Below are 24,985 nucleotides of genomic sequence, written 5' to 3' on the forward strand. Positions count from 1 at the left end.
ACGACTCTTGGTGGCCGGAAGCCCTTGGAAAAGCACCCATCCCGACAGACCACGCACGGAACCTAGGCGTCATCCTGGACTCTTCACTCTCAATGAACAGACAAGTCAAAGCCGTCTCCTCATCCTGCTTCAACGTTCTTCGCATGCTCAAAAAAACATTTCGCTGGATCCCCACCGAAACCAGAAAAACAGTCACCCACGCTCTGGTCACGAGCCGACTGGACTATGGAAACACCCTCTACGCAGGTACTACCGCTAAACTCCAGAAAAAACTCCAACGAATCCAAAACGCCTCAGCCAGGATCATATTAGACATCCCGCGCAACGAACATATCTCTGGTCACCTGAAAGACCTCCACTGGCTACCCGTCAATAAGAGAATCACTTTCCGACTGCTAACCCACGCACACAAATCACTCTACGACATCGGACCAGAATGCCTCAACTCACGACTGTCCTTCTACACCCCCCCCCGCCAACTACGCTCTTCCAGCCAAGCCCTCGCCACTGTACCTCGCATCAATAAGACCACCATGGGAGGCAGATCCTTCTCATACCTGGCTGCCAAAACATGGAACTCACTGCCCGCTGACCTTCGCCTTACCCAGAACCACCTAGCATTCAGAAAGCAACTTAAAACGTGGATATTCGACAAGTAATCCTCCTCCCCTTCCTAAGCGCCTTGAAACCCTCTGGGTATGTAGTGCGCTATATAAATTTTCTGACTTGACTTGACTGTTCTGTTTCGTCCTCGGCCGTACCGGGCCTGTACTGTTCTACTGCGTATGGAGGAGGGACTGATTTGCCCGCTCATTGTGGCCATTGTCGTAAGGGAAGGGGTGGACGGTGGTGGTCTACTCCTGGGGCGCTCATGGTCGGTGCAGATGGGACATGTGTGTGCTGCGCGTTACTTTTTGTACTATCTGCGTGCCTGTTGCACGGATGTTGCTGTTTGGGGTTGGGAGGGGGGTATCTGGTTTTTTGGATTGGAGATGACCGGGGTGTATGTGGTGTGAGGTTGTTAGAGAGGCTCGTGTGTGCGATGGTGCCGTTCCGCTGCCTTGAGCCGAGAGAGTGGGATGGTGCACTGCTTGCGTATGCCCCGTTGCACCTTGATCACGGGTGATGTCGATTGATGCTGTGGATAAGATATCGATCTTGTCTTGGAATGTGCGTGGGCTTAATGATGCCAGGAAATGTCGGAATGTACTACAATATTTGGATAGACATGCAATACAAATAGCTTTCCTGCAGGAAACGCATCTGCGGCGTGTGCCTGCTCCTACGTTTGGTGGGAGGTGGGCTGCAGTGAGGACATTTGCATCGTACTCCTCGTATGCTCGTGGGGCTGTTATACTTATCAAGAAATCGCTCTCCTTTCAAGAGTTGGGGTCACGTGTGGACCCTGAGGGGAGGTATGTGTTATTGTGGGGGAGGCTTGGGCAGGTCACTGTGCTCTTTGTGAATTGTTATGCACCTAATATTGACACACCTGCTTTTTTTCTTACACTTTGGGGTCATGTTCTTGCTGTGGAGGCCTCACATATTGTATGGGGGGGGATTTCAATTTAGCGGTTCAGGCTCTGGAGGACAGATCGGAGGGGAGTCCTCAGTACAATACACAAGCCAGGGATGTCTTGCGGGGCATTGTGGAGGAGGCAGGCCTGATTGATAGCTGGAGGTATGCTCACCCGACGGATAGAGAGGGCACGCACTTCACTGCACAGTCTCGCTCCTGGGCGCGACTGGACTATGTCTTCCTCTCCAGAGGGCTGGTAGCAGGGTTGCGGGAGGTGATACACCTGGCCAGATTGTACTCTGATCATTGCCCGGTTAAAGTTGTGTTTTCGGTGCCCGGGCTGCACAGGCCGCGGCCGCCCTGGAGGCTCTTCCCCTCTGCCTTATTGGACCCCGTTTTTAAGGCGGAACTTGGCGAGGAGGTGGAAGCTTTCTTTCCAAGGAATAAAGCATCTGTTGATAGTGTGGAGGTGATATGGGAGGCATTTAAGGTTACGATCCGGGGTGTCACTATCTCCAAGAGCTGTGGGGTGCTTAAGTCTATTGTTCGGACTCTCGAGGGTTTAGAGGCTGACTTACGACAACTGGAACGCAGACTGCAGGCTGGTTCTGATCCCGACCTCATGTGTCAGTTTAGGGGTAAGCTTTCAGAGTACGAGGAGGAGGCTGCCAGGGAGGCTAAGCACAGGGGGAAGTACTGGACGGCGAGGAGATACTGCGAGGGTGAGAGGCCTGGGAAGGTACTTGCTGCACTCACGAGACATCAGAGGTATAGTTCGGATGTGTTGGAACTGGTCTTGCCGGATGGCACGCGTTGTAGAGACACAAAGGAGATTCAGGAGACATTTATCCATCATTACGCCCCCTTGTACACTACTCAGCAATCGGGAGATGTGCGATATGGGGAATTCCTTGATGATTTAGCGCTTTGCTGGCTGTCAGACGATCACAGGGCGTTCCTAGGTAGGCCCCTTGAGGAGGAGGAGATCAGAGGCGCCATCATGTCTCTGAACAACGGGAAAGCTACGGGGCTGGACGGCCTTCCCGCCGAATTTTATAAATGTTATGTAGATATTATGGCTCCTGTTCTCCGTGAGGTTTTTGAAGAGTCTCTTGATGTGGGGAGACTGCCGAGGTCTATGAGGGAAGTTGCTATCACCTCGTTACTCAAACCGGGTAAGGACCCCCTGGACGTGGGATCCTATAGGCCTCTTTCATTGCTTAATTGTGATGTCAAGATTCTGGCGAAAGTGTTGGCGGCTCGGCTTTCGGAGCTCATGCCTGTTATTGTCTTGCCTGATCAGTCCGGGTTCGTGCCTGGTCGGGCGACGTCTCATAATCTTCGGACACTGTTTTCCCTAATCCCGACTATAGCTCCGGAGCTCCCGGTAGCCGCCGTTTTTTTGGACGCTACTAAGGCGTTTGATTCCGTGGAGTGGGGTTACCTTATCGATGTCTTATGCAGAATGGGGTTTCCTCGGATCTTTATCTCGTGGGTCAAATTGCTGTACACTGACCCGGTGGCGAGGGTGGTCGTGAATGGTGTGCTCTCCCCCCAGTTTCCTATCACAAGGGGAACCAGGCAGGGATGTCCCCTTTCTCCCCTCCTGTTTGCCATTGCCATAGAGCCTCTTGCCTGTCGGATTCGCCAACTGCACCAACAGAGTGCGTTTAATTGTTTTCAGCGCCAAGTGGGAATCTCTTTGTATGCGGATGATGTCACGCTTTATGTGAAGGATCCGCAGGCGAATCTTAATGCGCTTTTGCGAGAGCTAGTTGCCTTTGGAGGTGTCTCTGGGATACATATCAATTGGCAGAAATCCCAATTCTTCCCGCTCACTGCAGCGGTTCATCGATTTCCGTTGGACTACCCTTTGGAGTGGTGTGATTCGGAGCTGCGATAACTTGGTATTGTGGTCTCTTTGAGCAAAGAGGAGACTATTAGGCTTAACTATGGCGTCGCTATCACTAAACTGGCGGATAACATCGCGAGATGGATGTCGTTGCTGTTGTCCATGGCGGGCAGGGCGTCTCTGATAAAAATGGTGGTCTTACCCCGCTTTTTGTATCTTTTTCAGAATATTCCATATCACCCTGGAGCGTATTTTTTTAAACGTCTCCGCTCGGAGCTGATTCGCCTGTTCTGGGGGGCGTAAACAACCGAGAGTGGCGTGGGCTACCTTAACGTTACCCTATGTCGATGGAGGATTTGATGTTCCTGACTTTGAACTTTATTATTTGAGCGCTCAAACACACTATGCATACCACTGGATGCATCCCACACCGTTTATGCCACAGATCGCGGCTGAACAATGGGTCGCCCATCCTCTCCCATTGGAAGGCATGGTGCTGGGCAATGTGGGCGATGTGGATACCCACCAGACAACGGTGACGTGCACAGTGGATGCTTGGAAACGTGTGGCGAAGTTACTGGGTCTTTCGTTCCTCTACTCACCTGCACTACCCCTAGCATATCATCCTGCTTTGTCCCTATTGCAGGAAACAGGGTTCCAGCGTCTGTGCAAGCGTCTTGGGACACTTACGTGGGGGAGCCTTTTTCGCGAGGGCACCTTTCGTACCCGGGACCAGTTTTTTGGTGGTGTGATTTGTTCCCCCTTGGAGATGTTTTATTATGTCCGCTTGCGACAAGGCCTGCGTACCTTACTGCCTGAGTTCCCTAGGGAGCCGGACGTGACCTTACCGCTCCACGTTCTGTTAGTCTCCGATGGGCGTCATTTGGTTTCGAAGCTGTATGGCGCCATTAGACGGCAACGGGTTACGCCGGCTAGTCGGGTACGGGAACAATGGAACGCTGAACTTGGAATTACCATCTCTGACGAACAATGGGCGTACTGTTGTGGTGTGACTGCCAATATCTCCTCTAGTTGCCGTTTGAAAATCATACACTACAAGTTCATACAAAGGTTTTATTACACCCCAGCCAGGAAACTTAGATTTCGATTGTCGGAGGACGATAGATGTACCCGTTGCCGGGCAGTAGGTGCCGATTTCCTGCACCTGGCATGGGAGTGTGCGGCCGTCTTGGAGTACTGGGTGCAGGTCCATGCTGCTCTTCAGACTATGACCGAGGATGGGGTATTGTTCGACCCCATGGTCCTCCTGTTGGGGTATACTAAGGAGGTGCCAGCACTCCACCGTAGATTTGTGGACGTGGCCTTATTGTTGGCCAAACGACGAGTGGCTTGCTGTTGGGGGCGGGGCAGAGTGCCACAGTTCAAGGACTGGTTGGGTGATATCATTTACTGTCAGGACCAGTACAACGTATATGCGGAGATGATGCCCGTGCGCTGTAGGCCTAAGGATTTTTGGAGCCCGTTGCAGGTGTACCTCCTCACTAGGGCGGTGCAGGACTCTGAATCTGAGAGTGAGGATCGGGTTGGGGTTGGTTAGTGATACGATGTTTGTTGGACCACGCTGGCACCTACCGGACCCCATACTCCGCTGTGAGTGGGGTTGTTTCTTTATTCTATTGCTATGCTGATTGTATAAGTCACACTGTGCTGTCCCTGTGGGCGGTATGGTGGGCCAATGACTGCTTTCTGGTGGTGGTGGGGGGGGGGGTCCCTCATCTGACCAAATGTTGAATGGTGGTTCGTCGTCCACTGGGTTGCTGTTTTTCTTCCTTCCTTACCGAGTGTGAGCTACCGGTCTGTACCCCTGCAGTCACCAACTGTTTTATGTGGATGCGTTGCACGCAGTCCGATTGCAGATGTTATGTGTTTTTCCATTGATGTCTACACTGTACTATGCCTTGACATGAAGCCTGGATCTTTCAAGCCTATTGCTGCATTGCACTGTCTCTGACTATTTGTATGGTTTATGGATGTACCACTGCTATCTTTTGCTCGTCTCCAAATAAAGGTTTAAAAAAAAAAAAAAAAAATTATTTTAAAAGCTTTTCCAATATCTTGGCACGTATCAGTTTGAAATTTAAGAATTTATCCTGAATTTCTTTAATATTTCTACCTCGATCAGCCCTTGTCTTCCAAATTAACGTATTGCCACATTTCTCCCCATACTGGAAATGGCTGACCCCACTAGCTTCCCATTTCTTATTACTATGCCCCCAATTTGGGCTTTAAATGTATTTTATAGTAGTCTGGGCATTACGTAATCGGTATTGCCTCTCAGTCCATCTAAGTGGTTTTTTTTTTAGAGTCTTTTGAACATAAATAATCCTTTTCTATATTCTGTCGCCTCCTGTTTTTTAAATAAAAATTACCGATAAGAAAACATTGTACTCTTCCCAGTCCATGTGTGTAGTTGTTGAGCATAGACTTGGAATAAAGAAGATTTCAGATTTTTAAAATGTTGTTTTTAAATTCTATCCTCTTTAGGAGGATTGTCTTGACTAGAGTGCATCTCATATCAACCATATAATATGTTAACCCAAGTTCCAAAAATACTGCAACATTATAGGGTATCAATTAAGAAGTGGTCTAACATGGAATAGTGCCCATATTTCTTACAATGATATGTATTCTGTCTACTTTCCCGCCTTTAGTCTCCAAATATCACAAGACCAGGCTCTTTCATCAAAAAAGAAAAAAAAGTGTGATTTTGGAGAGCTTGCTTGGTTGCCTTTCGCTGTTCCATCTAAGGTTTTATCTTTCACAATATTAAAATCACCCTCAATAATACATGGAAAATTATAATCTAATAGATTTAAGAAGACTCCCCTCAACTGATCTGGTTCATCATTATTGTTGGGGCCAAAAAAAAATACATCAAAATATTCAGACGTGTTCTGATCTTAGTTTATACTCATCTTCCCTCATTCATCTCCTCTAAACTCCAATATCTCCACTACGATTTTTGTCTCATAAATGGTTTCCCCCTTTGTTCGGCTTGCCTGCTCTGTTCATACTACTCTGGGAAAGTCAGATTTGCTTATTTTAAAAAAGCCATAAGTCCAGCCTTTAATAACTGGGTTTCCTGCAATATCATTATCGATGAACCATAATCTCTAAGGTATTGAATAACTAAATGTGGGACCAAAGGGACTGCTCTAGGCATTACCTTTTAAAACACAATGTATTTATTGTCTGGATTTCTGAATGCTGTGACCTTGTTTGCAGATCCCCCAAAAATTAATACAAAAATCAGGATTGCTGTTTAAGAAGCTTAGGTCTTGCAGTGAACCTGGGATGCACACAGTCTTCAGCCAAGTGAAGTATGAGTTGGCTGCCTACCGGGGTTGGGCGCAGGGCCTTGTCTAAGGCTGATGAATGGAGTCCATCTTAAATAAAAAATGGGGGTTGCTTACAGTGTTGGTCCTTGTGAATGTATTATCTCATGGAAAAGAATTATGTTTCTTTCAAACTAGCAGTTTCAATTTGTTTCCCAGTTTTAAAATTCACTTCAATGTTCGTCTCAGTGTTTTACGGTCAAAAATGCTATTTACCTGAGCCCTGAGGTAAATGTAAATTATGTAATGTAAATTGATACTTGTATAGTGCACTACTCACCCGCAAGGGTCTCAAGGCGCTTGTACGAATACCGCTGTGGAACCCATCCTGGCTTTCCCTGTGAGGCGTCCACTCCTGGGCACCCCCAAGGTGGAGGCCAGGCATCCTTAGCGTTGTGGGGGCCGTTGTGGAGATTAAGCAAGCTATTGCCCAGAGTTGCAGAGTGGGACTCCATGATTGGAATAGGCACCGAGGCGAGAATTATCAGGTCCGTGGAATTTTTGAGCCCAAGACCCGCCGAGGCGGAGAATTGAACCCTAGTCCCGGGCTAGACCTCTGCATCAGGGTCTGCCGCTCTAACCATTGAAAATCAAAAGATAAAGAGGGAGCTACCCTTTTAACAGGAAAAGGATTGGGTCAACAATCTTATGAAAACAAAAAACTCCTTATACTGAGTTTGGCAAATGATTAGTGATGCTAGATTCCCCTGGGGGACGTTTGCATCAGTGGGAAGGATTTAAATATTGCGTAGGTTACCAAATTTACAACTTAATATGTATCAGACCAGAAAGTAGCATTAAAACATTGCATACACAAAAATTTAAAGTTTCATTCATTTATTCAAATAGTTTAAAAATAACACATTGTTTTTATGAAACAATCTTGTGCACATTCGTCTTTGCTGTTAGTCAGCTGTATATAAAAAAAACTCCAATGTTTTAAAAAAATGCTGTTAAGCATTATTACACAAGTCTACGTATACATCATATTTATTAGACATAAGGAAGAAACTGTCCATTTATTAGACATAAGGAACAAACTGTCGACGGGGCGTTTCGGTGCCTCAAATAATCTTGCAACTTCTTCAGGACTTGTTCATTTAAATCATATCTATAAAAAAACATATCACAATACATTTCATTAGGTCCAATAATTTAGTCTAACAATTGCACATTGATTCATTAACATTTTAGCTAATCTCCTAATATTTGGTAACTCCGCCATTTTGTAATCCGGGATCTATTTCCTACGTGCCCTGTATTACAAAGTTTCCACACCTTAGTGTTACTGAGAGGGACGACATAACTAGCGTGGTATATTTATATCACTAGGATGCAGTGTCCTCAATTTATTTTTGTCGGACCCAAGTGGGCTGTGTATAAAGGTAACAAAAGGGGCCGTTCAGATTTTCGGCCCTTCTTTATTATAGAATCCCACCCACAGGTACCTCTATCTTCTTACCCAGGTTAGTTTTTCCTTCCTGGCTCTGCCTTCTCGGTCTTATTGAGCAGGTTCTCCTCCGCTCTTGTGTTCTCCTAAGGAAGCTTTATTTTCTTTCCTCTTTCTTATTCTAGGAGAAAATGCACCTTATTCTTAGTTACCCTGTTTTATGGGCTTTTTTCTCCATTTTGACATAATATAATCCTATTTATTACCTTATGTTTCAGTTTCGTTGGTACTCCACCCGTGTTGATTAAAAATGGACCAACTTCAATCCTATCAAAACAGAAAAACATCTCTTTTGTAAGGAGTTGCCTTTCTATCACCTTTCTACGGTTATTCTCCACTGTCTCATAGCCTTCTCCCCCTGTTTGTCTTAAAAGAAAGGGCTTACCGGTCCTATTTTCTTGGTGTCTTAAAGGGTTGGAAGGACGCCTCTGGGAGCTACCCGTCGCTGTTGTTCTCACCACTTTGTCTACAAGATAATTTACGTTTTAGACTCTCTGGGCTTTAGTTTCCTTCTAGTTGTCGTTACCCTCTGTCATAAAGATCTTACCTTTTTGGTAAAAAGACCTGCTTTAGACTTGATTTCCTCCTTCTTTTTTCTTTAGTGTGAAATCAAGGATCACTTTGTTGAGCTTTTATGAATTAGCTGCCAACTCTAGAAAAGCAACAGACAGTATCTAAGTTTACTTGTTCCGGCAGTGTTATATGCCTGCTGCCTCTATCAATTTAAGTAACACATCCCTCTCTTGCTTGCTTGTTTAGGGTAGCTGAGCTGCGTGGCGTCCTCCTCCTTCCCGAGCTGTTTGGAAATGATTTCCTCTTTCAGTCTGCCTGGTATAAGTACTCTCACAGATTGGCTAATTGCTCGTACCTGATTGCCCTGTTAAGCTCAAGTGGTGTGTACTTAGGAGTTTGATTTCCTCGGCGTGGTCGCCATCTTGTAATGGGTTAAATACCCATGCTTTATATTATTGAATCACCTTTTTATTATTTATTGGGCTGGCTTTCAATCCTATCTCATTTGTCATTATTTATCGTATTATTTATTTTCCATTAGGTCTCTAATATGAGAAAACGAAGATATATACCGTCAGTTCTTCGGATTTTCACTACTGTTTGTTTTGCACTGGGCTTGAGGGCGTCACATTGTATTCGCCTCTTGGTTGTTCTATTGTGGACATTCAAGTTTATTTCCTCATTTTGTTCACCATTTCTGTGCCTTTTACCTTGTTCATCATTTCTATGCCTTTGCTACTGATGTTAAAAGGTCTCGATCGGCGTTTGCCGAACCTTTTAGGTGGCTGCCATTTTTAAATTGGAGACTATCGGACTATTTAATTAATTGCTTTACATTATTCTCACGATCTCAAATCTTGTTGCTATAATTTATTGTCGACAACACTCAATTAATGTGCGCTCCTCTTTATTGGCTATTTTAAGATTTGCAAGACACGTCACATTTGATTCACGATCATTCATGTTTTGTGGCCATCATAGTATTATCCTTATTCTTCACAATCTCAATCGTTTCCCGGATTATTCCCCATTCTAGAACTTCTGGTTCTAATATTGGACGTTGCAATCGGCGTTTACCAAACTTATTAAACTGCCGCCATTTTTAATTGGGCAGTTGTTTATGTAATGTTTTGCAGTATTATTTATTATTAACATCTACCTTTAACTTGTCACTAATCCTCCTGATGTTTCAAAAGGGCAACTATCTTATATATATTATTTCTCTTTTATAAATCGAATGCTGAAAAGGAATTTGCTACTTTATTCAAAGGGAATTTCCTACTTTATTTAAACGTGATTTAATACTCTATTGTCCTTTTTATTATTCCTCCTTTATTTCTAGGGGACAATGGAAGGGGATTTTTTTCTTATGTTGCTAACAGCCGGAATTTCATATTCAAATGTCCTGCCTTTGATGATAGATCCTAGAAGTAGATTTTGTTATTTCAATCTTTATACTATCCTTTCGCCCCCTTTTTTTGCTGTCAGTTCACTTTTGCTAGTTCGCTCACACACTGTTTTGCTGTCTGTTTCGTGTATGCTTTAATATAGGAACAAATTTACTTCTTTGTCACTATTTTCCCTAAGGACATTCTTATATGTTGAGACATGAGGGTGTTTATATTACAGGATTATTTGCAGGATGGACTACTCTGGTTGTACCATGTTCTCTTCCCAACTGTTCTTCCCGTCATTTAGTTTTTAGACTATGCATTATAGGATTCTCTCCCATTCTTCTTTATTATTCAGTCCTGTTTTGTAAGTGCTGAACCTGGACATGTAATATTGTTCCCTTTGCTTACGTTTTTTGGTTAGGTCTCCACCTCTTCTATTCAGACTAACAACTTCTAGAATGCACCATTTCAGGTCTTCAACCTGGTGGCCCTTTTCAATCCAATGCATCACCAGCGGGGCTGTTGCTTTCTTTGTGCGGATGGCTGACTTGTGCTCATTTAGCCTCACTCTTATTTCCTGTTGTGTTTCCCCTATATACGCCCTTTCGCACTGGCATTTAATCATATAGATGACCTTTTGAGTTCTGCAATTAAAAAGGGCTTTGTGGGTGTGTGTTATGCTTCCATAGTTTATATTGGGGCCTGGTATTATTAGAGGGCAGTTTCTGCAATTACCACAGGCAAAATTACCCGTTGGTGTCGTGCCATCTATGGTCCTAATCGAGTTCCTTTTGCTCTTATTTGGGTAAGTTTGAACCAAGCAGTTTCTAACTGTTCTGTTCCTTCTAAAGGCGACAATAGGTTTGGGCATAGGAACTTCACCGGGTTCGTTGATCAGTTTCCAATTACTGTTAATGCAGTTTTTTAATTTATTGGATATGCAGGAAAAATTAGTCACAAAAACAATCGGGTTGATATGATTTTCTTGGTTGATTTTGGGTTCAAATAAGCTTTCCCTATTATAGTACTTGGCACGTTTGTAAGCTTTTTTACCATTGATTTTGGGTACCCTCTATCTAGGAATTTCTTAGTTAAGGTCTTTGCATGTTTGTCATATTCCTTTTTTGTTGTGCAGTTGCGCCGCACTCTTAAAAATTGTCCAAATGGTATATTATTTTTTTGGGCGGCTGGATGATGGCCTGTGAAGTGGAGCATGGTGTTACGATCTGATGGTTTTGTAAATAACTCCACCACCAGAAAGCCCTCCACGTTTTTTATTTTAATATCCAGGAAATCACATGCCTCATTACTGTATGAAGAGGTAAATTTCAAATTCTCATCTCCTAAGTTGAGCCAAGTAATGAATTCTATCAGGTCTCCTTCATTTCCTTGCCAGATGAAAAATATATAATCTATAAATCTGGACCATTTTAAAATGTTTTCATAAAAGGGCGCTAATGAGTTGAATATATGTTTGTTTTCGAAATCTGCCACGTACAGGCAGTCCCTTTTGTTTGCCTATACATGTTTTCTTAGAATAAAAAAATATTGTTCTTAAGGATCAGTTCTACACATTCTATAATAAATATTGAGTGTTCTGCTAATTCCTCGTCCTCATTTCCCAACATCCTTTTAATCACCTTTATGGTGTTATTCTGGGGAATGTTTGTGTAAAGCGCTTCTATGTCAAGCGTTACTAACCATTGAGTGCAGGGATTAAACTCGATATGTTCCACCTTGCTTATCATGTCCGTGGTGTCTTTTATATATGCTGGTTGCTCTGTAACTAATGGTTGTATAAACTTGTCCACATATTTGCTTAGGGGTTCAGTCAGAGAGTTTATACTTGAAACTATCGGCCGCATGGGCGGATCGTTGATGTTCTTATGTACCTTCGGTAACCCGTAGATTGCCGGACTAGTTGGCGTTTCGTTGTTAAGAAAATTATACTCTTCCTGATTGATTACTCCATCCTCCTTGGCCAGGAGGAGTAGGCTCTTAATGTGTCTCCCTAAATTTTTCCACTCTTGCATGTTAGATTTTACATAGTGATTTGGGTTGGATAGAAGGAGATTCATTCTCCTATCATAGTCTGTGGTTGCTAGTACAACTATACTTCCCCCCTTGTCTCCTGGTTTAATGGTAATTTCCTCTCTTTCTTCAAGACTTTTAAGGGCCTTTTTCTCTTCAGTTGTGAGATTATTCTTTACCCAAATCCTTTGGTCTAGTATATCTTCCAATCCCCTCGTTATCACCTTTTCAAAGGTTTCTAAATTTTTATTCACCATTGAACTCAATGGAGTCCATAGTGACTTGGGGCGTAGGCCAGATTTATTATCTGTGGGCGCTTTATCTTTTCCCTCAAAGTATTTATGGAGTCTAATTTTGCGCACAAAATTTTGTAAGTCCCTCTCTTGTGTGAATCTATCTGGGGGTCCTGCTGTGGCAAAGCCTAATCCCTTCTCTAGTAGACTAATTTCCTCTTTTGTCATATTCCTATTCGCTAAATTTATTATTGGTGCTTTGGTTTCAGGAGTTAGTCCCATGCTTTCTGACTCCTGGTCTTCATATAGGGACGTTGTTGGCCTTGGTTTGTCTGGTAGAATCCTCTCCCTCTCCCTCGTCCCCGAGGGTTTGGGTTTTGACTTTGGTTCCCCTTGCGTCTGTCTAAAAAAGCGAAACTTTCGGTGCTCTGTTTCTGTGGAATGTCTCTATCCTTTTCGCTATGATTTACTGGCGCAGTCTCATTCTCTGAGTCACTACTCGTATATGATGTATCAGAGAATGTTACTCCCTTTCTGGGGCCTTAGCGTTTGTTTGATTGCAATTGCTTCTAGCTGGCCATTATTCCCTCTGTCTATCAAAGTAGTCCTTCTGCGTGTAGGGATAGACTATCTCCTGTTTGTATTGGTTAAGATCTTTCCTGAATTTATTGCTTTTCTTATTTATCAAGTAGTCTTTGTACCTATCAAGATCCTTTTGGATTTCCTCCAGTTTCTGTTTTGCATCTTCTACTGAGGTGTTGTCTTTAAGTTTTTGTTCCATTTCATCCAGTTCTGCCTTCTCTATGATCAGGGTGGCTTGCGCTGTCTCTATAATTAGTAGAAGCCAATCCTTGCTACACCTATTCGCTATGAAGGTCCATGTCTCAATGAACTTTTCATTTTTTACAAATAAACTGGGTTCATTTTTAACCTGTAATCCTTTGGGGATCATCCCCTTCTTACAGTACTGTATCAGGAAATCAGAATGTAATTCAGTCCTGATTATCTTTTTTTTTAAATTCCAAAGCTCTTTCCATTGTTCTACATCGGTATTGGTTGTGGATATCGTATTAACAAGTTTTTTCTGGGCCGTTGACTAATTTATTAAATTGGTCCTCAGAAAAACTAAAGACTTTAAAGGTGTCCATTTTTACTTTGGGACAACCGCGTATCTATTAACGCCTCACTGCTAGGGTGAGAAAGAGAGAACAAGACTCCCCAGTTAAATAACTGTGCTTGAATATCAAAAGATAAAGAGGGAGCTACCCTTTAATAGGAAAAGGATTGGGTCAACAATCTTATGAAAACAAAACCATTGAGCCACACTTCTCCACGTAAACGTGTGGTACCTTTACAATGTGGAAATGTAAAGTGGCTACTCGTGTTAGAGGGTTTTTTTCTCATGAGAGACGTTTATATCATGGTGTTCAGGGTTCCTAATATTTTCGATAAAGGACATCTGTTTTTAGCTGATTATTTGCAATGTGCCGTAATTTTAGCTATTCAATGTTAATAGTCTGACAATGTTTCGTCTTTGCAGGAGCAGAATGTGGTACTGAAGTTTCAAGATCAGTTGGGCACACCACAGCACACAGCAGCGAGCAGCTCTCTGACAGCCCACCTGAGAAGCATCTCTAGGGGAGATTCACCAGCTGTGTCGCCATTCCAGAATTATTCCTCCATTCATAGTCAGAGTAGATCTGTGTCTTCTCCTAGCATACATTCTCGCTCACACTCTCCCTCTATATCCAGCATGGCTGCTCTGAGGTATGTGCTTCATTGTGGTATGGGGAAACAATGTCAGCCTTGATTTTAACTCGTTAGAAACACTGTGACGCTCATTCTCACAGTCAAACAACTGTTGATGCTGCACCTTGAAATTATGATACAGTGGATTGTCTTAATCTACAGTGAGCTGTTACCAAATCATCCCACGTTTCTTCCCAAAAAAATTCCCATGCGGTAATAACGCACGTGGAATTACCACTCATCTTGAAATCCTCAGACTGCTGATATATCTTTTTTTTTTTTTTTTACTAGCCGAATCTGGCATTCATGATGAGGGCCTGTATCATGAAAATGTCAAGTGTTACTGAGGAGTCAAAGTGTGTATGTAGATGCAGAATGGAAGAGAAGAGCGGGCCAATATTTAGGCACTAATGTAGAGAAAAGATTGAAAATGGGTGTGAATGCAATAGTGCAAGAAGTTGAACTTGCCCCGCTGAATGGGAGCACGGATATAGACGATAGTTAGGAATGATGGGCAGGACCATGCATCTACTTAATAATAATAATTTGGAAGCAATATAGAATACAAGAGTGGAAAGGGAGCCATTAAATAGAAGATATGGAGAGAGATGTAAGCAGTTGTGTGAAGTTTGGAGATGAAAGGGTTGAATGAGTTGAGCACAGATTAGCGAGTTAGGAAAAAGTTGGCAGAAAGGTCAAGAAGAGATGAGTGGTAATCCTAGCAGAGGACGGGTGAAAATGACAGTTTTAGAGGCTTGGGATCCTAAGAGAAGACATATTGACTGAATGTTAATGATCATCCGGTGCATGGAAGAGAGCCAATATGATATAACAACCTGGATCTGGACAGAAAGATGGAGGAAGAAAGGGAGGTGAGATAAACAAAATTAATCCGGAGAAAGAGGAACAATGATTTAAAAAAACAAAAAAACCTGATGGTGTGTTTTTATGCTTTAACGCTTTAAATGTTCAGATGCTTCCACTGGTTCAGCATTTACAATCATACCCCTGAGCATGTGATACTTAAATGGGTAGTGTAAGAAAAATAATGTTTCTAAGCATACATAGTTGATAATGTTGGTTGTTCAACTAGACATTATATCATATCATAAAATAAATCTTGGCAAGCATCCTGTGTGTACTAATTTGAACAGCGATAACAGAGCTAGAGAGCCATGAATCAATTAAGAGCAATGAGAGCCTTATGATACAATACAGGAACGTTTACAATGAAATGTACTGTTTTATTCAGAGATGGGGGCTTCAGTTACTTTCTGAATTGCAGAAATGCTGGCACAGATCTTATTATGATAGGGATGTTGATCTACTTCCAGGAGGAGAAGATTCCATCTGTGTCTTGGATATTTCAGTGATTTGAATCTGTATACTCCCATTTTCAGGTTAATCTCCTTGACTTGGATCATTGATCTGGATTCTTATGTTATCCTAGAACATGGCAATGTTATTGTTGATGTTCTTATGTTTCCCTCCCAACAGCTTAGACCGATGGATGTTCTGGTGCCTGCTATCACTAAGTAAAAAATGGAGAAGGACTTCTGCTAGGTTTTGGTGCGCTTTCTGAGAACACAAGATGCATGCTTGTATTCTTTCCTATTGTCATGCCAAAACACGTGTATCCTACGAGGGTGTTGATTGTCTGTTCATACCGGTGCTTATTTAGCTTTATAGTCCGTTTGTGTTTGATTGCACTTTGGATTGAGGCTTTCATGGCTTTTCACTCTGTTTATTAAGAGGTGATGACGGCTTCACAGTTGGCTCCTCGCCAGATAATCCTTACTTTTCTGCCCTTGATTAGGCATCCTTGCTTTGTATCTTCTCTACTGACATACCCAAACCTTTACTGTTCATATCACAGATTCCTGCCTCGTTCTGTTCTATATTGGCTCTTGTTACTTTATTCTCGCACCCCAATTTTTTATTTTTTCGCACGCTATACACTTACCTTTGACCCTTTGTGTTTATCTGCATGTCAGTTATCCTGAAAACTGGTGATCACTTCTGGAGAGAGCTTCCAACCCCAACAAGCTCCTGCTAAGAGAGATCTGTGTCAGCAGTGAGCGGTTATTTAGTCCCAGTGACACTCACAAGTGCCTTCAATGCCCAGGGCTATGCTGGCTCTAATATTCCTCTCTTTGAAAGCCAAACTGTGCTGTAGATGCACTCTGGTACGAGAAGCATACTACCAGCAATGCTTCAAGTGTTTATGATGAGCCACTGCATAGATAGGACTGGTATTGTCTTAATAAACACTATGGTGTTGAGTAGTCTGGCATGGTGGCTTGACTCTGTCCTCTAGTGGATCCTAAGATGCAGTGGTCTGACAGCCCTCTGTCGATCGCTGCTTAGGTTAGTATCAATGTGCTGACAGGGGAGGTAGAATAGGATAAGGGGGCTTGTTAGCCTAGGGTGATGTGCACTCTTAGAATTGGTCATTCAAGTGAGATCCATGTCAGACAGAAAATGTTAGCATCTTCTAAATCCCTTTTTTTTAAAAAATTATTTTTATTGCCAGCGTGGGAACAAACGAAAAAGAAGCAAAATACAATTCACAGAATCCAATAAGAAAAGAATAAAGCCAAACATAAAAAGCATTTTTTCTACAAATAAGTGATTGATTCCAGCATTTTAGTTCATTACAGAATACATAAATAAAGAAATCTAATTCTCTATGTAGTCTTTAAGTGCACCCCATATCGATATGCCAATCCTTTTTTTTCTTATACCTTTTAAAGCATATAAATTCCATTCTAATTCATATACATTCAATAGTTTCCTTCTCCAAAATTCAAAAGCAGGTGCTTCAGGTTGTAGCCATTCAGTAGCTATACCTAATCTAGCAACTATCATTGCTACAAATAAGAAGTATTTATATTTAGACATATCTGTATTTTCATTAATAAATTGAGTCCTTCCAATTAACATCAGTGCTGGAGATATTTTTATAGGAAAGTGAATAATTTCTGAGATGACATTTTCTATATTTAAGATAAAGGGACTCAATTTAGAGCATTCATAGAAGATATGAAGTAAATCTGCTTCTTCTCCTCCACACCTGAAGCATTTTCCATCATATTGTGGCCCCCATGAAGACATTCGTTTAGGTGTGTAATATAGTCTAAATACAGTTTTAAATACTTGTGCCTTCATGTTGGCTGAGATACATATATCTTTAGTCATGAGGATGGTATCTACAATGTTCAATTCATTGTCTTCCAGCTGATTTTGCCAATATATATTATATTTATTCAAGTCATCCTGTTTATACTCCAACAATAATTGATATATCTGCCCTATCTTTTTCTTTGTTTGTATTGCCTCTATTAGAGTATTAGATGTCGGATTAGATACTTTCTTTAGACAAAAATCCCTAATTTGTAGATACTTGAAGAAACTAGAATGCTGTATATGATATTTATTAGTCAATTCGGAAAAAGCTTTAAAGGTTCCATCCTTCTGATATAAGTCTCCAATTCTTGCCATTCCTTGCATACTCCATACCTTGGCCACCTGATCTCTAAATATTACGGGAAGAATTTTCTCTGCTGAAAATGAAGTGTAAAAAATAATTTTCTCTAATTTCATTATATTTTTGACTTTCCTCCAAACTTTATATGCTGCATCAATCACCTTAAACCGAGTATGTTTATAGTAATTGCCTTCCAACTCTTTCAATAAACAGCCCTTTGAATTTTCTCCCAGTAATAAATAAAATATTGAGGGAGACTCTGCCGGGTCTTCTATTTGTTCTCCAGTCAAAAGAATTTGCATTCTCTGTAGAAAGCATACATAATAGTAAAACAAAAAAATCCGGGATCCCCCGCCCCCCTCTCTATTCCAGAAAAGTTAGCCATTTCATTGCTCTCCTGGTTTTCCCAGGTGCCCAAAAATTTTTCGTACATAGTGTTTGTAGTTTATTTATATAGTTTTGAGGAATTTCTAGAGGAATGCTACGGTAGATAAATAATATTTTGGGTAGTATGTTCATCTTGATGATGTTGCCTCTTCCAATTAAGGAAAGTTGGAGTCTCCCCCATCTATCTAGTGATTGTTGAATTTGTGATGTTATCCTAATCAAGTTGGCTGCCACTATCTCCTGTGTATGTGATTTTATGGTTATTCCTAAATATGTCACTTCTGAGACTACCCTATTGTTATTATATTGAAGACTATCCGTGCAAAGTACCTGCGTTTTTGCAGCATTAAGTTTATAGCCAGAGCTGTGTCCGAAATTGATAGCTAACTGTTCAATCTCTATGATTGCTTGTCTGGGATCTGTGGTAATAATAGCTATGTCGTCCGCATATGCAAATATTGAAAAAGGTATATTGGATACAATAAATGGTTTGATACATAATGATTCCTGTAACTTAATTAAAAAAGGATTAATAAATAACGCAAAAAGAAGTGGAGAACAAGGGCATCCCTGTCGAGTACCCCTCGTGATTATTATCTTATCCGATTTTTGTCCCATAACTACAATTCTCGCATTTGGTGATCGATATAGTACCTTAATAGCTGTTAGAAATTTAAAAATTTTAAAATCCCATCCTATCCATAACTTCCAATAAGTAAGCCCATTCTACGCGATCAAACGCCTTCTCGGCATCCAGTAATATCAGCGCCAAATCTCTCTTCTCAGTTTCCGCTATATCCATTAGAGTGATCACTTTGTTAATATGAGATACAGTTCCTCTTTTGGGAATAAAACCATGTTGGTTTAATGATACTAAGGGTGTTATAATCTTAGAAATGCGATTAGCTAACATCTTTGAATAAATCTTGCTATCGCAATTTAGCAAAGATATAGGTCTATATGAGACAGGCTCTTCTTGGGATTTCCCTTTTTTGGCAAAAACGGCTATCGCGGCATCATCCCAAGATTGTGGAGCTTTACCTATTTGTGCTCTTCTAAAAGTCTCTAGCATAAGATTCTTTAGAGGATCAAAAAAACATTTATAAACCTCACTTGGGATGAGGTCAGGACCGGCTGCCTTCCCATTGGACATATTTTTTATTGCACCCTCCAACTCTTCCATTGTGAAAGGTTGGTCTAACATATCTTTCTCTGATTCGCTAAGCTTATTGAGTATCGCTTCATGCAAAAACAAATCAATATCTAGATTAGCTTGTTTCGTATATAATTCTGTGTAGAATTGATAAAATATTTCCAACATTTTTTGTGGGTCTTCAGAAATTAGACCATATCTTTTAATCTAACTATTTGGCGAGAGGATTCTTTCATTTTTAATTTTAATGCCAAAGCCCTACCTACAGCTTCCCCATATTCATGCATATATCTCCTATATACTAAGTATTTCCGAGCAATCTCCTGAGACCAGATTCCTGTAATATTCGCTCGACATTTAGCTATAAGACCCTCAAATTCCTGAATTTTAGTTATATTATTAAGTCCCTCCTTAATTTCCGTGGTTAGCTTTTCTTCTGCTTTGGCAAGCTGATCATAAAGATCTCGCATTTTACCCCGTTGTAAATTTTGATCATAAAAACCATAGCTAGTTGTTTCTCCTCTAAAACATGCCTTCCATGTGTCCCATATTATATCAATATCAGCCAAACCCATATTCTGTATAAATTCTGTAATCCATTTGATCATGGCCTCTCTATATTGTGGATCTAAACATAACTTCCTATCAAATGTGAAATTCCTATTCTGCTTTGCTTCTCCTATATGGGCGATCTCAATAAGCAGTGGTGAATGATCCGACGTTACTCTCGGAAATATCAGAATTTTTATATTAGATTGTATACTAGTTGAGGTAAAAAATAATCCAAGCGGACCAGTTTCTTATGCGGAGAGGAGTAAAAGGTATATCCTGCGGCAGTGGGGTGATTCTTACACCAAGCATCAACCATTGCATGATCCTTCACTAGGTTGTATAGAGCTTTAAAGACCCGAGGTTTTCTCCCCTTATAATTCTCTATGCCGGCGTCTAATTCGCCTGCCTTCAAGTTAATATTAAAATCTCCACATAAGACTAAGGGGGTTCTCCAGTTGGCCAGTTCAAGATTTACATATTCAAATATTTCTCCCTGGTCAAAGTTGGCTCCATAAATTGAACATATTGTTAAATACATATTTCCTATACTTAGCGTAACTATCACCCATCTGCCCCATTTATCCGTTAGGCTATTTACTAACGTACCTAGTCGTGGTTTGATCAAAATCATTACCCCTCTAATCGTGCTTGTTTGCCGGGATGTTGCCAATAAAGTGTATCCTAAATCAGATGCAAGACCTCTTTTCTCCCATGGTAAATGTGTTTCTTGGAGACACAATATATCCGGTTTCAAGAAACGAATTTCTGCTGCGATCCTCTTTCTTTTATGTAAGTTATTAAGGCCAGAAACATTGAAAGAACATATTTTCATATTCTTAACCATTATAGCTTTCCCCAATCATATTTTTATCTCTATACTTAACAATAAGGTATCCTATTTTGATCCTTATATTTCCTTTAATACTGGCTCCATTCTTCTTAATTAGCTTTGCAAAATCATTTGACCCCCACGTGGCATTTTTCCCCTTTAACCCCCGTGCCCCCCTCCACCACCCAACCCACTGTCCAGTAGCACCCCCCCTCCCCCCCTCCTTTACCGAGGCTTTCGGACTCCTGGTCCTGGTGATGGAGCTGAGCTCATTCTCTCCCCCTTCACTGCCTCACAGGTTAACAGTTCATTCATCATGATATAAGTATTATATCCAAACTTTCATATTTTCAATACATATACCAGTGAATACTACCCAGTTTTAAATTCCCATCTGGAAAATTTTTCAGGTATTTTTTAAATCAAATAAAGTGGGAAAAAAAAGCTATATCCTTGAACTGTAACAGCTATATAAATCCACAATCAAAGGATCTAAGAGTCTTTTAAATCATGCAGGTATCCTTTAGCAGTTACAACATTGGTAAAGAACCGAGTGTTCTCTTTGTAGATAACTTTCAACTTAGCCGGGTTCATAATATAAGCTTGTGCGCTTTTTTTTTTAAACCCACTCACTAATTGTCTTAGCTGCCATCGGGTGTCCATAGTATATTTACTATAGTCCGGTGTTGCAAAGAAGGTAAACCCTTCCCCCCTGCTTTTACTATTTGGTCTTGTGTTCATATATACATCTTCTCTAGCCCGATAACTGTTAAAAGCTACCAAAATCGGTCTGGGTTTTCTGACATCTTCCCCAATTCTAAGTTGGATATTAAATGGATATCTATGGGCACGCTCAACCTCTCGTTCCCAATCCCATCTCTTCAACTCCGGAAATGCCCTTTGAAACAGTTCAACTATAACTTTGTGTGGATCTTGTCCTTCTTTGCCCTCAGAAATTTGCATTAATCTTAAATTATTACGTCGAACGATTTTCAAAATCGGCCATTTTCCAAAGTAGATCCTCTTTATTGGCATTCAAATTTTCTGTGACAGTTTTTTGTTTTACTAATTCGTCTTCAATATTAGACACTCTTGTCTCAACCTCAGTGAATCTTTCCCCAAAGTCAGAGTGTGACTTCGCCAATCTGCGAATAGAGCTCTGCAGCTTTCGACACGAATTTTGGATTTTTTGACTATCTCTCTCCGTTTTGTCCATATGACTTAGTATTGTCTGGTAGATGGTCGCTAAGGTGATATTATCATTTGGTTCTTCTTGACGAGCTCCTGTAGCTCCTTCCATTATCAGGGAATCTCCATTGCCTCTCACTGTGTTAGGGCTATCTTCAACATATTCTTCGGGTTCATCTTCATCATCTATTTCGCTCTCACCTTCTTCTAAACGCATTTGTTTTGAGTACTGAGCGGCTAGATCCTCACATGAAGACGCAGAATTTTCCGCTGAATTTTCCGACACTGAGTAAAAATCCAGTGACTCTGCCTCGTTGGTTGATTTTGTATCTATATTTGTATTTATCAGATTAAGCCCTTCCAAAGAATCTGCAAAAAAACCTGTGAGCTGAAGGAGAGTAGAGCTCACACGTCCGACACGACTCGGCGTTCGGGCGCCATCTTGCCTCCAGCATCTTCTAATTCCATTGCAATTTTCTATGTAAGAATCTCATTATAGTCGAAATATGAGAATTGGGAACATGTCTAATTTGCTAAAAGAATGTTCTGTGGCAGCACTGTAGCTGAGATGTCCAGATGCGCCCGAGTGTGACCACAGCTGTCTGCAGTTGCAGAAGAGTCCATCAGTAATGCTGTGGTGGGAAGAATGAGTGGCTCTCAAGGGATCATTGTAGATGTATGGTTTACAGCTCAGAGGTGCAGATAATTTTGTTGAAATCTGGTCAACAGTGGGGGTTGCTCTGCTAGTGGTCGAGGTCATTGCTGTCTCTGTGAGTCTGGGGCTAACCAGAAAAGGATCATTTATTGGACTGCAGCATGCAACACTACTTTGATGCTAATTGAATGGAGAAGCCGAGAGTGAACAGCTAGGATTGTGTGTTTGTTTCCTTGTACCAGATGCTTTCGCAATCGCTCTGTTTTTCACCTTATGGGGTACTCTGCACTTTGTATTCCATTGCCGCCTTCACATTGGACCGGAATGCTTTTACTCGACCTGACCGCTAGCGATCTTCATGCATTTTAAGGTGGCATCCGCCATTATCTCTGCTTCAGCTGTAGAAGCAGCAAGTCTCCTTCCTCAATCCTGGGGTGTACTTCATATGTTTCCACGGTGTTCCAAGCACTACAACATATATAATTAGAAGGATCAGTCATGAAGGACTCTAATTCTACAGCGAGATCTAGTAGGCAGCCTACCCACTGGTGTAAGAAAACAGCATGCACCTCATAACTATTAATCAAGTACCACATCCACATTAATTGTGTCATGGACTGGTCTTGGGCACAGCAATCACTATTAAAGGAGTACCACAGTCGCTGTACCTCTGTTATTGTTGGGCAGACTGTAGTATAGATACGTCATAGAACGTGTGACATAGGACTTTTAGCACGGGAGAACATTTTGGGTCAACTAGAATGAGGAAATGACAAAAAGCAAAATGCCCCAAGGTCACTGTCAGTGCCTTCTCCATACAACACGATTTAAGCCAGGAGTGTGTTGAAGAGCCTGTCTGTTTCCTGTTTTAGGTTTAAATAAAAACCTAGTAAAAACCTACCAAACTGAAAATGTTCGGGTACATTTGAACTGTAAATCACGGTTTGTTGCCGAACAAGCGCATATTCCAAGATGGCCACCTCATCATAGCGATAGTGGCAGCCTTCTTGTAGCGAGTACTAAGACTCTTATTCTGTGAACATCTCTGGGGTCTGGTGTTGGAAAAATATTTACTAAGTACTTGAGAGAAGACGAATCTGGCTCAAAGTGGTACTGACTAGCCAAACCTATTGTAACATGCTGTACAAACTCTTTTATATAAACAAATTTGCATGACATTTTGAGTACTTGAGCTGTCTGCCACAAGTTTAGTAGCACTTATGACGTATCAGTAAATGTATATATTCTTTTTAATCTTGAAGCTACCTGTACTGTTGTTGATTGCCTACACAAATCACAGTGTAATTGAAACATGTCTCACATCATTGCATCTTTGATGAGTTTTGACTTCTGCCTTACATTCGCTAAACTGATATAAGAATGAACCTATTGGCACCTCTGCTCTTCAGACACTAGATTACCAAGATTCTCTGAAAATAGTGTTGCCCGATTTCTTGTATGTTGTTCTTACAGAGCGAAATGCTCGTGTGACATCTCTGAGTGACTAGTAGGTTTCAAGTTTGAATCTCTGCAGGGCCATCTGAGCCTCTCTTCCTTCTGAGGTCGACCCATTGGTTGCAAAAAACTTGTCTAATAGTGAAACCCGTTACCTGCAGCAGAAAAACAATACCTAACAGTAAGACGATTATTGAAATGAGGTATCATAATAGAAATTGTTCAATGCAATTTGTCTGGGTATTAAACCCATAGCACTCTGCGTGCAAAATATGATTTAGCAGCTAAATGGAAAATAATTCAATTGTGGGGTTGTGTGACATCACTCCACTATCAGGAAAATACACTTGTTACCTTGGACTGGAACATCCGTCCAGGATGAGCCATCCCTACTCTGCCTGAATCAGCCACTAAGGTTTTTTTTAGGGCTCGGCCTACGTCCCACGAAGTGGGCGTGGCTTATTAGGGCTCGGCCTACGTCCCACGAAGTGGGCGTGGCTTAAGAGTCCTTTTCTGAGGGCTGCGAAAATCATACCTAACAGATTCCTGAATGCTCGTGATTTTTGCCATGTTTTTTTGGCAGCTCCATAGCAATTGGGCCTCGCATGCCTGTCTTTTTAGAAGACAGCACGCAATAGGCCATAGGCGGTAGAGTTGCTCTGCCTCGTGCACATTCCGTGCGGACACGAGCAGCAGAAGGCCATATTTCTTCAATTACCAGCTGTCATGGCTCGCGATAATTGAAGACAGATGCTGGGCGCGCGTGCACCATTCTTTGCTGTCTGCTCTACGAAGCCTCGTTTTCTCTGCTGTGTGCGTGCGCATGCCGCCTCCCGGTCAAAGCTTGACTTCAGTCTGACATTCTGACCCTCACAGAATGAACCTCCCCACTGTCTTTGCTACTTCTTTTACGTTGTACACTCACAATTGTCACTATTGCCTCAGGTATTGTAACTTTTGCTTCTGTAATTTGTTCACTTGCAATGTTCTCTTATATCAGCTCTGTTGCTTTTGTCGAGCGCTCTGTCACCTTCGGGTAAAGTCCGCGCTATATAAAATAGCATAAATAAATCCACCAACTTCGCACCTCCCCTCCCTATTGTCTCATCACCTATGCTGCCACCAATGCTAGCTGCCTGCTAACTGACTAGCTAACTGCCGAGCTAACTGCAAAAAGTGCAT

The 24,985-nt window shown here is 41.7% G+C and overlaps 1 protein-coding gene across 1 annotated transcript in view; it reads left to right on the top strand.

Moving 5' to 3' along the window:
• The window catches only part of ANAPC1 (anaphase promoting complex subunit 1), a 763,513-nt gene that overhangs the window by 133,556 nt on the left and 604,972 nt on the right, over window positions 1-24,985 (top strand). The window contains exon 8 of the mRNA XM_086926883.1: window positions 13,889-14,115. Coding sequence (XP_086783009.1) covers window positions 13,889-14,115 — 227 coding nt within the window. The remainder of the gene's footprint in view (window positions 1-13,888; window positions 14,116-24,985) is intronic.

The sequence above is a fragment of the Lissotriton vulgaris genome, chromosome 6 (assembly GCF_964263255.1).
Source record: "Lissotriton vulgaris chromosome 6, aLisVul1.2, whole genome shotgun sequence".
Classification (NCBI taxonomy): domain Eukaryota; kingdom Metazoa; phylum Chordata; class Amphibia; order Caudata; family Salamandridae; genus Lissotriton; species Lissotriton vulgaris.